General features: G+C 52.4%; 1 protein-coding gene and 1 pseudogene across 1 annotated transcript; one reads left to right on the top strand and one right to left on the bottom strand.

The window, feature by feature from the left end:
- LOC135887579 (zinc finger protein 271-like) overlaps positions 1 to 16,631 on the top strand; it is a 187,221-nt pseudogene that overhangs the window by 85,680 nt on the left and 84,910 nt on the right.
- Positions 10,064 to 15,573, bottom strand: SH3BP5L (SH3 binding domain protein 5 like). Its single transcript, XM_065415428.1, has 6 exons — positions 15,370 to 15,573; positions 13,103 to 13,165; positions 12,415 to 12,543; positions 11,859 to 12,020; positions 11,047 to 11,220; positions 10,064 to 10,438 (listed from the first exon to the last, which is right to left on the bottom strand). Exons 1-6 carry the CDS (start codon positions 15,571 to 15,573, stop codon positions 10,064 to 10,066), a joined length of 1,107 nt encoding a protein of 368 aa, XP_065271500.1.

Genomic DNA, 16,631 nt, shown 5'->3' with positions numbered 1-16,631 from the left:
TCCTTGGAGGTTTTTAAGGCCTGGCGTGACAAAGCCCTGGCTGGGATGATTTAGTTGGGAATTGGTCCTGCTTTGAGCAGGGGGTTGGACTAGATGACCTCCTGAGGTCCCTTCCAACCCTGATATTCTATGATTCTATGATTCTATGACATGGAAAAACATGAGGATAAACTGAATTGTGTGTCCCAAGGGGTTTCACATGCAGGGATCAGGGTTTGGATTGGTGGAAGGGTGTGTGTGTGTGATGTTGCACCCCATAATGCTTTATAGAAATATGCTTATGAATGTAAATATGACAAAGCTGGAATATGTTTTATGCTACATATGTCATGTACCATATCTCTGCAAAGGTTATGATCTACTGAACATATTCATCCTATTTGTATGCATGTGTCATTTTTGTATTTGAAGTTATGAATATTGGCTGTGTACTTGTTTGATTTTAAGTAGCCTCAGTGAAGCATTTGGTCAGCTTATTGAGAAAAGACTATTCTCAGTAAGTGCCCAATCAAGAAACACTTAATCTGACAATAGACTTTGATAGACACCAATCCACATCTGAGCTTTCCTGGGAACATTCCTGTAGAGAGCTAAGTCATGCATGGACATGTGACTTGCCCAGGTGACTCCAAAACTCCATCTTGTAGAGGGGATTCTACACAGGGGGAGGGAGAGGTTTCAACCCACAAGAGAGAAACTACATGAAGTCCTGGGAGACCCCTCCATTTTGTCTTCAGCTGGCTCAAGAGGTAGCCTCTCTGCCCCCAAAGGATACCTGAAAGAAACTGGAACAAAGGACAGTAACCACAGGGGTGTGAGTGATTGCTGGACCCACATTAGAAGGAGGCTAGTCTGTAAAAGAAGCTTATTGAAACATCTCTGAGGGTGAGGTTTTATCTGTATTCAGTTTTCTTACTGTATTAGCCTTAGACTTGCATGTTTTATTTTATTTTGCTTGGTAATTCACTTTGTTCTGTCTGTTATTACTTGGAACCACTTAAATCCTACTTTTTGTATTTAATAAAACCCCTTTTTACTTATTGATTAACCCGGAGTATGTATTAATACCTGGGGGGAGGGAGGGGCAAACAGCTGTGCATATCTCTCTATCAGTGTTATCGAGGGCAAACAATTTATGAGTTTATCCTGTATAAGCTTTATACAGGGTAAAACGGATTTACTTGGTGTTTGGACCCCATTGGGAGTTGGGTACCTGAGTGTTGGAGACAGGAACACTTCTTAAGCTGCTTTCAGTTAAGCCTGCAGCTTTTGGGGGACGTGGTTCAGACCTGGGTCTGTCTTTGTAGCAGGCAAGCGTGTCTGGCACAACCAGGCAGGGTACTGAAGTCCCAAGCTGCCAGGGAAAACGGGCTTAGAGGTAGTCTCAGCACATCAGGTGACAGTCCCAAAGGGGTTTCTGTCATCCAACCCATCACAGTGTGTTTGAGAGAGAAAGAAGCAGAAAGAAAGCCAAGCAGACACACCTAGAAGCACAGTGTGTCGTGATGGGAGGAGCCTAAAGGTTTTGTGCTGAGATGCTGACTGACAGAGGCTTGGAGCTGTGAGAAAAGACACTGCCCATGTTGTTTGATTCCTTTGTGTTCAGGGAGGCAGGACTTTAACAAGGAATGTACAATAAATAAAATTGCATCAAAGAAATACCTGACAATCACCCAGTTGCTCCTCCTAATTGGAACAACCTTCAAAGCTCCCTCCCTCTCCTCCCCCCCCCCACCAATTTTTGGCTAGCTGCTTTTGTCAACAGGGGTAACAATATACTTCCCACTGCTCACAAGGTTCTGCATTAGATACCTGGGGATATTGCTCAGGTCAGAATTACAGTTTTCGCTCAGAGTGCAAGTGAGGGGGACTTGGCATGTGCACTGCAAACACAGGTACATTGGGAGGCAAAGGGAGCTCCATATGATGGCGCAGAGTCTGTCAAGGAGCTAGGTTAACATGATGTGTGGGCGTTTTGTCATGCTGAAAACTCCTCCCTTAACTAGACATTCCCCTGCTTTTCAGAGGTTGGACTGGAAGGTTTTACACGTGAGCAGCTTGAGCTATAACCAGCAGAGTTTTTGTTCATGCTAATATAGTGGCATATAGGGGGGTGCAGTATTAGTGTCTGTGTAGTTAATCCACCCCAGGGGGCAGGGCAGGTGAGCAGAGATGGAAGAAGGGGTAGAGGGATGAAGACAGCTGTGGGGAGCTAAAGGAGATTACAGAAATAGGATGGTAAGAGCCTTCCCTCCATGTGCCCCTTAATGCCCAACCCCAGTAATAGCCACTGGGCCCACCAAAAATGTGCTCCAGTTACCCACCTGCAGTCCAGTTCTGTTGGAGCAGACGAGCTGTCTCAGCAGCGCCCCATGACAAAGAGGAGCTTCATTATTAATTATTAATGTTATTACTGTAGCACCTAGGAGCCCCAGTCATGGATCAGACCCCCGCTGTGCTAGGCACTGTACACAGACAGAATAAAAGATGACCTCGCTAGCAGCGAGCAGCGGTCGGCAAACAGGGCGGCTAACAGGGGAGTTTAAGTGGGAGTTTACAGGGGGAGGTGGAAGGGGAGGCAGGAGGGCGCGGCAGTCGGTGTTCTTTGTTCCCTCAGAGGCTGCAGGCAGAGACCATAGCGGCCATGAGCCAAGCAGCGGGGGACACAATGCAGATGAAAGCATGTAGCAGCTGCGGTATGTATATAGTCCTAGCAGGTGCAACTGCTCAGAGGTATGTTTGTATGAAATGCCGCCTACTTGCCCTGTTAGAGGAAAAGGTTCGGGGGTTGGAGATGCAGGTAGAGACCCTGGTAGAGTTTAGAAGGGGGTTTGAACAGCTAATGGAGCAAAGGCAAGGGGTAACTGAAGGGGAATGCTCGGGGGTGCAGGTGGAAGCGGGGGCTATGGTCTGTGAGGGGGGAATGTCGGGGGGAGAACAAGAGCAGTGGAAGCATGTGACCGTGAGAAGCAGGCCAAGGAAAAGGAGGGCTAGCGAGGGGGAAATAGAACTCAGGAACAGGTTTGGGTGTTTGGCTAACGAGGAGGGGACGCAGCAGGTGGTAACTGATGGTGGGAGGCAGAGGAAGAAAAGAAGGGCAGCTAGTCCAATAGACTAGGGGGAGGAGTTGATGGAGACAGCATCAATACTCGGCCCCGGGAGGATACAGGATGGCAATAGGGGGACTATAAGGGAAAATGGAGACAGACAGGAGTTACGGCCGCAGGGGACAGGGGATAGATTGGTAGATTGCGCTGCCCCTAGGCAAAGGCAGGTTTATGTGATTGGGGACTCCTTACTGAGGAGGTTAGACAGGCCTGTGACCAGGGCGGACCCGGAAAACAGAAGGGTGTGCTGTCTGCCGGGCGCTAAGATACGGGATGTGGACCTGCGGTTGAAAAGGATCCTAAAGGGAGCAGGTAAGAACCCCTTGATCGTCCTTCACGTAGGAACGAATGACACGGCTAGGTTCTCGCTAGAGAGAATCAAGGGAGATTATGCCAGGCTGGGGAAGACGCTTAAGGAAGTTGAGGCTCAGATTATCTTCAGTGGGATTCTGCCTGTTCCTAGAGAAGGACAGCAAAGGGCAGACAGAATTGTGAGGATAAATAGCTGGCTGAGGGAGTGGTGCTATAAGGAGGGCTTTGGGATGTATGGCCACTGGGAGGCATTCGGGGACAGACAGCTGTTCTCGCGGGATGGACTTCACCTGAGTAGGGAAGGAAATAGACTTCTGGGAGGGAGGCTGGCTCATCTCATCAAAAGGGCTTTAAACTAGGAACTTGGGGGAGACGGTTGGGAGATGTCCAGTTGATCTCCACGCCAGATTCCAACACTGAAAATGAGGGCGAAGAGATAAGCACAGATATAGATAGGGGTAGGGAATTGGACATTAGAAGGAGGGGGCGGATGGACACTAGGGGGTCCGTACCAAAGTGCATAACTAATGGGAGAAAGGATAGACAGCATACGGTAAGATGTTTATACACCAATGCGAGAAGCCTAGGTAACAAAATGGAGGAACTGGAGCTCCTGGTCCAAGAAATAAAACCTGATATCGTAGGAATAACTGAAACATGGTGGAACTGTAGTCATGACTGGAGTACAGGTATCGAAGGGTATGTGCTGTTTAGGAATGACCGGAAAAAAGGTAAAGGTGGGGGTGTGGCACTGTATGTGAATAATGAACTAAAATGTAAAGAAATAATAAGTGATGGAATGGATAAGACAGAGTCTGTCTGGGCAATGATTACACTGGGTAAAAGAACTACCAGAGCCTCCCCTGAGATACTGCTTGGGGTGTGCTATAGACCGCCGGGATCTAGCCTGGATGCGGACAGAGAACTATTTAATGTTTTTAAGGAAATAAAAACTAATAAGAGCTGTGTGATCATGGGGGACTTTAACTTCCCAGACATAGATTGGGGAACAAATGCTAGTAACAATAATAGGGCTCAGATGTTCCTAGACGTGCTAGCAGATGAATTCCTTCATCAAGTAGTAGCTGAACCGACGAGGGGGGATGCCATTTTAGATTTGGTGCTGGTGAGTAGTGAGGACCTAGTTGAGGAAATGGTAGTAGGGGACAACCTTGGCTCGAGTGACCATGAGCTAATTCGGTTTAAACTAAATGGAAGGATTAACAGAAATAAAACTGTGACTAAGGTTTACGATTTCAAAAAGGCCAACTTTAATAAATTAAGGGAACTACTTAGGGAAGTGGATTGGGCTAACATACTTAGAGAGCTAAAGGCAGATGAGGCCTGGGATTATTTTAAGCTGAAGTTGCACGAGCTGTCCGAGGCCTGTATCCCGAGAAAGGGGAAACGGTTAGTAGGCAGGAGAATTAGACCTAGCTGGATGAGCGGGCGTCTCAAAGGGGCGATTAAGAAAAAACAGAAAGCGTACAAAGAATGGAAAAGGGGGCAGATCGACAAGGAAACCTACCTTATTGAGGTCAGAGCATGTAGGGATGCGGTGAGAAAGGCCAAAAGCCGTGTAGAGTTGGACCTCGCGAGGGGAATTAAATCCAATAGTAAGAGGTTTTATAGCCATATAAATAGGAAGAAAACAAAGAAAGAGGAAGTGGGACCGCTGAAGCATGTAAATGGAGTGGAGATTAAGGATAATCTAGGCATGGCACAATATCTAAATGAATATTTTGCGTCGGTGTTTAATAAGGCTAACGAAGGGCTTAGGAATAGAGGGAGTGGGACAGGGGGGAATAAAGGAGGGGCGATTGACATTACAGTATCAGAGGTGGAAGCCAAACTTGACCAGCTAAATGGGACTAAATCGGGCGGACCGGATGATCTCCATCCTAGAATATTGAAGGAGCTGGCGCGAGAAATTGCAAGCCCCTTGGCGATAATTTTTAATAAATCTGTAAACTCGGGGGTGGTGCCGATGGACTGGAAAATAGCTAATGTGGTTCCTATTTTTAAGAAGGGGGAAAAAAGTGACCCGGGTAACTACAGACCTGTTAGTTTAACTTCTGTAGTATGCAAGGTCTTGGAAAAAATTTTGAAGGAAAAAGTAGTTAAGGACCTTGAGGTGAATGGCAATTGGGACAAATTACAACATGGGTTTACGAAAGGCAGATCGTGCCAAACCAACTTGATCTCCTTCTTTGAGAAAGTAACAGACCTTCTAGATAAAGGAAATGCGGTGGATCTAATTTACCTCGATTTTAGTAAAGCGTTTGATACTGTGCCGCACGAGGAATTATTGGTTAAATTGGAAAAGATGGGGATCGATATGAAATTCCAGAGGTGGATAATGAACTGGTTAAAGGGGAGACTGCAGCGGGTAGTACTGAAAGGTGAACTGTCGGGTTGGAGGGAGGTCACCAGTGGGGTTCCTCAAGGTTCGGTTTTGGGTCCGATTTTATTCAATCTATTCGTTACTGACCTCGGAACCGAATGTAGGAGTGGGCTGATAAAGTTTGCGGATGACACAAAGTTGGGAGGTATTGCCAATTCGGAGAAGGATCGGGATATTCTGCAGGGAGACTTGGATGACCTTGTAAATTGGAGTAATAATAATAGGATGAGATTTAATAGTGAGAAGTGTAAGGTGATGCATTTAGGGATGACTAATAAGAATTTTAGTTATAAGTTAGGGACGCATAGGTTGGAAGTGACGGAGGAGGAGAAGGACCTCGGAGTCCTGGTTGATCGCAGGATGACTATGAGTCGGCAATGTGACGTGGCTGTGAAAAAAGCTAATGCGATTTTGGGATACGTTAGGCGAGGTATTTCTAGTAGGGACAGGGAGGTGCTGCTTCCGTTATACAAGGCGCTGGTGAGACCTCATTTGGAGTACTGTGTGCAGTTCTGGTCTCCTATGTTTAAAAAGGATGAACTCAAACTGGAACGGGTACAGAGAAGGGCCACTAGGATGATCCGAGGAATGGAAAACCTTTCCTATGAAAGGAGACTCGAGGAGCTCGGTTTGTTTAGCCTAACCAAAAGAAGGCTGAGGGGGGATATGATTGCTCTCTTTAAATATATCAAAGGGATTAATACCAAGGAGGGAGAGGAATTATTTCAGCTCAGTAGTAATGTGGACACGAGAACGAATGGATATAAACTGGCAGTGGGGAAGTTTAGGCTTGAAATTAGAAGAAGGTTTCTAACCGTCAGAGGGGTGAAATTTTGGAACAGCCTTCCGAGGGAAACGGTGGGGGCGAAAGACCTTTCTGGCTTCAAGATTAGGCTTGATAAGTTTATGGAGGGAATGGTTTGAAGGGATAACATGGTTTTAGTCAATTAGGCATTAACGTGCCATCGCGGGTAAAATGAGGGTCCGGCTGTAGAATCTTGCCTGTATGCTCGGGGTACTGCTGATCGCCATATTTGGGGTCGGGAAGGAATTTTCCTCCAGGGTAGATTGGCAGAGGCCCTGGAGGTTTTTCGCCTTCCTCCGCAGCATAGGGCAGGGGTCGCAGGCTGGAAGATTCTGTTGCGGGTGGGTCAGCTTTGTGGCCTGCATCATGCGGGAGGTCAGACTAGATGACCATATTGGTCCCTTCTGACCTTAAAGTCTATGAGTCTATGAGTCTATGACCCCTGCCCCAAGGAACTTACAATCTAAGTATAAGACAAGAGATGGATACACACAGGCAGGGGAGCAGAAGGAACCCATGTGACAATACTGGTCAGCAAGACAGGCCATGGTCTCAGCACACTAGCAGCATCATAGTCAAGGAGTTTTTTTGTAACCATCTTGGCAAAAAAGAGTTTTAAGGTGGGATTTGGAGGCGCATAATGAGGTAGCTGTTCAGGTGCCAAGTGGGAGGGGTAGCCTGGGGGAAAGCAAAAAGTTGTTTATTTGAAAATGTAGCGAGTGATGGCAGCACGGGTGGATCGGAGAGAAGCACCCACAGCTTGATAGTGAATGAGAGGGGATGGGTAGGGCGGGGATAGGTGATGAAGGGCCTTGAAAGTGAAGATGAGCACATAGGTGCTAGAACTATAGGTGTGGGGGGTGCTTCTGCACCCCCTGGTATGAAGTGGTTTCCATCATACACAGGGTTTCCAGTTTGGTTCAATGGCTTTCAGCACCCCCACTATACAAATAGTTACAGCACCCCTGGATGAGCAGTTTATGTTTGATGTGATAGAGGAGGGGGAGCCAGAGGAGGGATTCAAAGAATGGGTGACATAGTCAAAACAACAGCCTAGGAGAATGAACTCTGCAACGGCATTCTGAATGGACCCAAGCAGGGCAAAACTGCATTGGGCAAGGCCTGAGAGAAGGATGTTGCTGTGACTGAGATACGAGATGATGAGACATGAGAGCCTGGATGAGAGTTGTAGCTGTGTGGATGGATAGCGAAGGCCAGACCTTAGAGATGTGAAGCAGAATTGGCAAGACACAGACAGAGCCTGAATGTGAGGACCTGTCCTAGACAGAGATCTGAATTGAAGTTGATGCCCAGTTTATAGGCCTGCGTGACAGGCAATTTAAAAAGCCATTCATTCTGGAACAACAGTGCCCACAAAGGGAGTTACATCAGTATAAGTGAAAAATTTTCAGTACAGATAAACCCTTAGTCTGCTGAGGCACTCTGGGATGGCTGCAAATATTTCCTTATTACACACAAATTGACAGTGCAGTGCAGTCAGAAAAAACACAGCTGACAAGACTGTGCTGTGAAATGGTAACACCCTGGCAAACTGTCCAATATCCCCCTCTAGTGGATAACAGTCAACTCCTCCTGCCAGCTAGTGGAGTTAATCCTTGAGTTTGCAGAATCTGTACAGAGAATATGAATCTCCAAGGTTGAAACAGTGCTGAGTCGTTACAAAAAACAGCCACTGCATGAACACAGCTAAACCCGGTGTTGTACCCAGGTCACATGAGAGTCCTGGGAACTGGCTACAATATTGTGTGGTTGCAGTGTGAACAATCCAGGATTGCATTGAATCATGAGACAGAGACACACAAATCTCCATGGGGCATCTTTACTTTAAATAAAATATGCAGCACAGCCGCTCACTCATACGGATCCACTGGGCTGCCTCAAACTGGCAGTTATCATCACAGCCACAGCACAGTGAAACCACACCAGGGCACAGCAGCAGCAACAGCCCCCCACCAAGAGGAGCATCCATCACTGAGAGGATGCAGCCCCAGCTCCCAGGAGACCACAGGGAGTATAGATAAGCCCAGAATGGGCTCCGGGACGGAGGATATGCACAAGGAGCTCCCCCTCCCAACTGACACCAAACCCCCCCATCCCCACACCAACTAGTGCAAATTACTTTCCACGCAGCTTTGACACTTATTTGTCTCAATATAAAGGAAGCTTTGAGGGGGATTTGACCTAGGAAATCTGGAGGAACAGGGTTAGGTAAGAGTACAAGGAGCTGCCCAGAGTGAACCATCTGGTGCCACCTGCTGGAGGGGGAAGGAATCAGCTCCTTGCCACATTTTGGGTGAAGGTGCTCTGCTCACAGGGCAGACTCTAGGCATCTTTGAGCCCAGCCGCCTGTGAGCAGTGGGGAAGGCTATACAGTTTGCACGGGCTGCTCCTGTAATCTCTGCCACTAGGAAATGAACCTCAGGCACCAAGCACCCACATTTTCAGAGAAGCATCCCTGTTACATTGCAGGAGGTGAGCAAGCGACCCACCCAGTGAGCACTGCAGGCTCCACGTCATAGGCATAGGGAACTGGCCCAGTCTGTGTATGCACTAGGAGAAGGCATTGGCGCCAGGCCATCTCTATGTCTCAGCAGCAACCTTCACCAGCCTGTGGTTGCGGACAAGAACTAGGCTGTAGCTATCAGAGAGCTGACACCATAGGGCCCTCGTTCCATAGCTCCAGCCCTGTCCCCTGGGATGTATACATGCAGTAGCCCCAGGCCAGGGCCTGCCAAACCCCCTACCCCCGGGAATGTAGTGTCAGACAGCAGCTAGTTTTGCTTCTCCCCCCCCCCCCCCAGCCCAGGACATGTAGCAGTGCTGGAAACCAGGTCAGCGAAGGCAGCAGACCAAATAGTGGGCATAAAACCAGAGGTGCTGGTGTCTCTGCTCTGGGGAGACCCCGGCTGTCAGCACACAAGGGAACTGGGTGCTCTGATCAGTGCATGCTGGGAGCGGGGTCTGCAGGTAACACTGCTCCAGCAAAGGGCCGTGTCTGCTCCTGGCTCCAGCATGGAGCCCTACCGCAGGGGACCCAGAAAGCCCTGCTGGCTGGAATCAGCAGCCTCCATGCTACTTGTGTCAGTACAGCAATACCCCCTGCGAAGTGTAGTGTCAGAGGTCACCCAGTGCAGTGTCAGGGGTCACTCACCTGGGGGGGGAGGGGATGGGCAATGCCCTCTGGGAGGTGTAGTGTCAGAGGGCACTCATGGGGCAGGGGGAGGAAAGGATGAGCAATGCCCTCTGGGAGGTGTAGTGTCTTTGGGCCCCCCCTTAGGAAGCAGGGATCCTTCGCAGAAGGCTGTCCGCCCCACCCCCCAGTGCCGCAGTGTCCAGCCACAGCATTCCCTCCTCGCCCGGCTGGCACAGCCCCTTCCGGCTGGGCTCGCCGAGGGGAAGGGCCAGGGAGGTGGGTTAGAGGCTGACGCTGCGGTGGTGCTTGAACTGGCTCTGCCCGCCCCGGCGCTGCTCCTGCTCCTCCAGCTCATCGCTGTTGAGACTGGTGGCGTCCGACAGCCCCAGCAGATGCTCCACCGAGTCAAACTTCTGCAGGTCGGAGGCAATGGTCTGCAAGCTGAGCATGGAGAGTGTGTCCGTGGGGGGGCACTCGGCGCCCAGCCCGGCCCCCGCCTCTGCCCCTACTGGAGAGGCCCGGCGTTGGATGAGGCGCTGCAGCCGCCGGGCATGGATCTGCTCACTGATCTGCTCCAGGTTACGGAGCGCCACCGAGTAGCACATTTTGGCTTGGGAGACCCGCTGCTCCAGCCCTGTCACCTTGGCCTTGTGCTCCTGGGGGTTGGAGGACATCAGCAGTTACACAGATCCCTCTGCCGCCACATAGCACCCCCAAACCCTCCCTGCCCATCCCACCTCTCCACTCCAGCCCCCTTGGCCCTGTGCTCCTGGGGATGGGGGGGGGGGGAGGAAGGAGGGGGCCAGGCAAAACCAGGATAGAAAGACACCCCCTATCTCCATCCTATAAATTCAGTCCACCCCTTGCATGCTAAGCCCCGCCCCCACTCTTCCTCGCAGTTATCACACACACACACACACACACACACACACCCCCCATCCCTCTCCAAACCCAATCACAGCCTCACATCTCTCCCTGCTCCCCTGCCCCGGGCCCCACAGCCAGAGGAGGGCAGCAGCCATGAGAAACCCCATCCCTTCCTGGGTAGGGAGCAGCAACACCTGCCACCCAGGGCATTGTGAGATCTCAGGGGGTGGGTACATCTCACCCAAGCTGCACACACACACGGCCCCCAAAGCACTGACACCGGGATCTTAGTGGGGGAAGGCGTGCACGTGTCCCGGCCCCCCTTGGGGATGCCAGGATATCAGCAGGGGTGTGGGTGTGTGCGCCCCAGGATCTCAGTGGGGCTGTAACGCCTCACCTCGAGGATCTGGTTGAACTGGGCCTTGAGCTCGAAGTAGGGCTTGCTCTTTACGATGACACGCTTGAGGGATTTCTGCAGGCTCTGCACCTTGGCTTCAGCCTGCTGGCAAAGCCGGGTGACGCGCTGGTGCTCCCGCTCGCTGTGCAGCCGCTCCTCCTCTGCCTCATTCACCTACAGCCGGAGCAGGACGACACGCAGCTCAGAGCGGGCCCCCGTTTCCACCCAGCCTGTGCCCCCACATACACACAGAGCCTTGCAGATCTCAGTCACCTCCATCCACTCCCCACCCTCCCACGCACACCGCATCCAGTTCCATCACCCCTCCCCGTCCGTCCCTGCCCAACAGGGGACTCAGGCTGTCACCTCCCCCGGGGGGTACAACCTACCACCCCCCATTCTCTGTGCAGTTGGTATGGTCCTTGTGGCACCTGCACCCCCACCCCTCCTCTGGCAGATGGCTATCTGGTTGGTTATCGCCTCCACCATGTCCCTGAGCTCCATGCTCCCAGCTCTCACCATGCAGATGGCAAAGTCCTCCTCCCCCTGTGCCCAGCCAGTGTGGTCCCCCAGCTCTCCCCTAGCAGGTCGCATCATCAGCACCTCCATGTGGTTGATATAATTCCCCTGGCCCTTGTGATTGGTATGGCTCCCTGGCCAGTCCCCATGTCTGACTTTCCCAATGGCATGGTTCTCCCCCATCCCCATGCTTGGTACAGCCCACTCCCTCCCTCCCATGTCTCACCTTGCAGGTGGTGTGGTTCCCCCCCTACGTGGGTAGTACAACGTCCAGCCCCACCCTGACATCTCACCTTGCAGGTGGCATGGTTGAGCATCTCCTGCCAGGTGGGGTCAAGCCGGTTCTTGTCGGCCATGACGCCCTGTTCCGCCACAAAGACCATCTCACGGGCGGCATTGTGCATGCTGACCGCCCGTTCGTACCGCAGCGCTGCCTTCTGTGTCTCCTGCTGGGCCTGCGTGAAGGGGAGAGGAAAGTCACAGAGACAGAGAGAGAGCGCGAGCGAGCGCAGGGCAAGGGACTCCTGCCCCCTCTCCTCTCCCAGAGCAGGGATAGAACCCAGGTGTCCCGACTCCCAGCCCCCATGCTCTAACCACTAGACCCCACTCCCCCCTCAGAGTTGGGGATAAAACCCAGGAGTCCTGGCTCCCAGTCCCCCCGCTCTAACCACGAGACCCCCACCTCCCTTCCAGAGCAGGAACAGAACCCAGGTGTCCTGACTCCCAGCCCCTGCTCTAACCCACTAGACACCACTCGCTCCCCAGGGCCAGGACAGAACCCAGGAGTTTGATTTTGGCATGTCACGGGGCGGGGACTACACCAGGCAGGGAAGAGGGGAGCATTCACACCTCCTTGGCCAGGCGACGGGCCTCATAGTATGGACGTGCTTTCTCGATGCAGTTCCCCAGCTGGGAGCCCTGGGTGTTGAGCTTCCTGGCGGATTCAGAGAGGATCCTGCGGTATGTGGTCCTGGCTTCCTGCAGCGGGGAGGAGAGCAGCAGCATTGGGGCCAGCATTGACGGCCAGGGGAGAGCGCCCACTGCTGAGCCCCCACCCCACTCCTTGCAGCACAGCACCCCCTAATGCTGAACTGGGGCCAGTACTGACCACCACGGGAGAGCACCCCCTGCTGAGCTCCCCGCCCCGCAACCTGTAGCACAACACCCTCTAGCGTCATACTGGGGAACTGGGGCCAGCAGTGATTGCCAAGGGAGAGCACCCCCAACTGAGCCCCACTCCGCTCCCTGCAGCACAGGCCCCACACTGGGACAGACTGCCAGAGAGCACCCCGGTCCCCTTAGCTTTGCAGGGCAGGGGCTACGGAAGCAGCTCCAAGGGTCAATGAATGCCCAGTAAGGGCTGTGACCACCCCAAAGGAACAGCCAGGCTCACTGGCCCAGCACGGAAACAATCGGTGAGAGCTGCAGGGTGTCTCCGGGGCCTGGACAGGGCTGTAACACGAGGCTGGTCGTGGCAGGGTCATGCTCAGTCGAAGGCACGGCGGTCAGCCCTGCAGGGAGCCCAGTGCTCACTCACGTCCAGCTGCAGTTCCACCCGGTTGATCTCCTCGTTGGCCTGGTTGAGATGCTCCAGCTCTTCCTGCAGGGGGGAGGTAGAGCATGAGGCTCAGGGACCCGCCCCAATGCCACACCCTGCTCAGCGGGACAGCGCCACCCTGACGGGTCTCCCCTCCCAGCCTGCGAGAGCCCCTCCATGCAACCCTTCCGCTCCCAGCACAGCTGTGAGGGATGGCACCATGAACAACACAGCGTGGCCTAGTGCGCAGAGCATATTCCAGGCTGTGCCACTGGCCTGCTAGGTGACCTTGAGTAAGTCGCTTCGCCCCTCTGTGCCTCATTTCCCCATCTGTGAAATGCTGATCCAAGTGGATTACAAATGTATCTGCTGGTGAAAAGTGCTAGATCAGCGGTGGGGACCATTGTGTGTACCTGTTCTGAGGAGACAGGACAGGCCTTTGTGCCAGGGACTCATGCTCTCTGATGGTAACGTGTCTCTGACACACAACATGTATTATAGTCATGGTTCAGGGCCGCATCGTGCCAGGCACCATGTACAACACCTGCAGAAATGTAGATGTGCTCCCCATTAGACAAGAGACAACGGGCTGAGAGAGACGGATGGGGAGCACAAAGGAACCATGAGTCACTTTCGATCAGCGCGATAGCAGCCGCAGCTCCTAGCCAGTGTTGAGCGTCATGTAGGCATCGTGGCAAAAGAGGCACTTGAAGGAGGGCAGTGAGGTAGCTTTGTGGGTGTTTATGGGAGCTGCTGCTCCCCCTCCTCCAGACAGGGGTGGCATGGCAGGAAGCAGGGAGGTGCCGCTGGGAAAATCTACCAAATGGGTGATGAAGGCTGATGTCACTGACAGAGCGGAGGCTGGGCTCCACATCTCAATAGCGCGGGGGGGGGGGGGGGGGGGATGATAGATAGGGCCATGAAAAGTCTTAAGACAAGCGGTTTGTGTGTGATGCGAAGGGGAGCCAATGGGGAGCTCGCAGAGAGGGGTGGAGGGGTCACAGGAAAATGATCTTTGCAGCAGCATTCTGAACAAACGTAAGCTGGGTAAAAAGATGGGACTGGTCCCAGCCAGGGAGGAGGATGCTGCAACAATTGAGATGCGAGACAACGAGGGCCTGGCCGAGAGACCTAATGCACTCAGAGATCTATTGACGATCAGAGCTGGGTAACGGCACCTGAGTTCTGCTGTTCCCTGAGGCAGCAGGATGGGCCCCTGCACCAAGGATCCTGTATCTCTGATCGCGACCTGAGTCACATACATTATGGTAGCCCCTAGGGGCTGCATTGTACACTCACATGAAGAAAGACAGTCCCTACTCTAAGGCGTACACAGACTACAAGGGCTGGACTATAGGATCTCCAGAGGTCCCTTCCAGCCCTACAACCAGGATCCTAGGAAGGCTTTTAACTCCACCAGTTTAGCATGGGCTGCAGTTACAGCTGCTTTGTCTTGGAGTCCCAGGAGGTGTTAATTAGATCAAGTGAGATAACAGGATCAAAGGACACCTTTAAATCCTGATCTAGACAAAGCCTTAATCTGATTCAAAGATGTTTTATAAATCAGTTCAATTTAATTCAGGGCTTGTCTATTATCCTGGTACAGCTACGCCAGTGTACCCCCACATGAGGGCATGCTAGTCCAGAAATAAAAGTGACTGTTTCCTGATATTTACTTGCAGGTAATTATTCTGGGATGAGTGTTGTTGTAGCGCGATAAGGGGGGGGTAAGGTAATATCTTTTATTGGACAACTTCTGTTATTCTGTGTTAACAGGCCACTTCACCTTGAATGGCCCCTTAGAATATGTGCTAACTATTTACACTAAACTATCCCTTCAACCTTGTTAGCTGTTACACTGGGAGTACCTTTCCCAGACCCGAAGAGCTGCATGTAACTTGAAAGCTCGGTCAGTCCAATAAAAGATATTACCTCACCACCTTGTCTCTCAAACTTCTGGAAGAAAGTCATTTTTATTCCAGAATAGCATGTCCACACAGGGAGTGATATCGACATAGCTACAGCATGATAATTATTTCACTATAGCTCTGCTGGTCAACCTCTCCATGTAGACAAGCCCTCAGTGAAAAATCAGGTTAAGATAAATTGTTATGAACTGGATTACAAGTGTCCACACAGGAACTTGCACCAGTTTACCACCCAACTAATCCCCCAAGGACAGGTTACTGCCTTCTGTAATGGGAACTACTCACACCCACACCAGTGACCAATGGCATTAGAGGAAGCCAGGTCCAGCCAGCCCTCACCTGTATCCTGGGGTCCAACTCTTCCTCCACATCTTCTTGGTCCATCGATGGCATTTTGGTTTCGTCACCACTGCAGACATCCTCGGGGATAGGAGCCCTGAGCTCCTCACCCTCCTGCGTGGGTGTCCGCAGCTCCCCAGGAGGCGTCTGGCGCCCGTCCCCCACGTTCATGCCCAGAACCAGCCGCTGGTCTGAGTCCCCCATGGTGGGGCCCCCACAACACTCTTCCCCTTGGCAATATCAGGTCTCCCTCAGCAGGCAGGCCGCAGGCAGAGCCTTCACAGGGACGCAGGCATCCTAGTGGTGGGCCCATCCACTGGGTCACACCGACACCCGAGCCATGAGCAGGCAGGGAATTGGGAATGGTCGCGGCAGCCCTGGGTTACAGCAGGAGCTTGGAGAGTGGCTGGGGCATTGAGCGACAAGGCACGAGAGGATATTCAGGGATCCACTGCAGCGGCGCTGGAGGAGATATTAGAGATGGACGTCCCTCCCCGTACCAGCGTCTGAACCACGTCTTGCTGCCCAGTCAAAGGATGGGGCAATGTGCTAGCTTGGTCCCCCGGAGAAGAGAGAATCAGGACTACGGGGATTCAGCAATCTGAGACAGAGACCAAAGGCCAGGAAGGGGGCTCGGCAAGGGGGTGGAGAAGAATCTCCGGTGGCAGAGAGCCAGAAGCGCCTCCACCCCCCACTGCCAGCCCCAGCGAAACCCTGATGAGAGCCGGTCCTTGAGGGGCTCAGAGTCTGAAACCTGGAGAACTGGGTTCCAGCTGGATCTGCAGAGATAGGAGAGGGGGCTGGAAAATAAGCAGCAGACAGTGAATCAGGCACCGCTCTCTGTACCAGACACCAACAGAGTAAGGGGGACCCTCGTCAGCACCAACATTCCCCACCCCACCAGAGACACATACACACCCCAGACAGAAGGGGACCCTGTCACCTTCAAATGACACAGAAGAGTCACCAGGTTCCCACTTCATCCTTGCCCCATCTATTGCTACTTCCCATAAAGCACTCTGCATCCACCCCACAAATCCATCCTGCACCCATCCAACCGCCCTCCCCCTGCCCCAATGCACCCAGCAACCATCCCACTGCCCCTTCCCCAATGCAAACTGCACCCACCCCAATGCCCACACCACCTCCTCCCCAATGCACCTTGCACTCACTCCAATGTGCCCAGCAGTCATCCCACTGCCCCTTCCCCAGTGTAGCCTGCACTCACCCCAATGCAGCCAGCACCCACCCCCACCTTCCCC

The sequence above is a fragment of the Emys orbicularis genome, chromosome 13 (assembly GCF_028017835.1).
Source record: "Emys orbicularis isolate rEmyOrb1 chromosome 13, rEmyOrb1.hap1, whole genome shotgun sequence".
In the NCBI taxonomy this organism is placed as follows: Eukaryota; Metazoa; Chordata; order Testudines; family Emydidae; genus Emys; species Emys orbicularis.
This window is presented reverse-complemented; position numbering and strand designations above follow the sequence as displayed.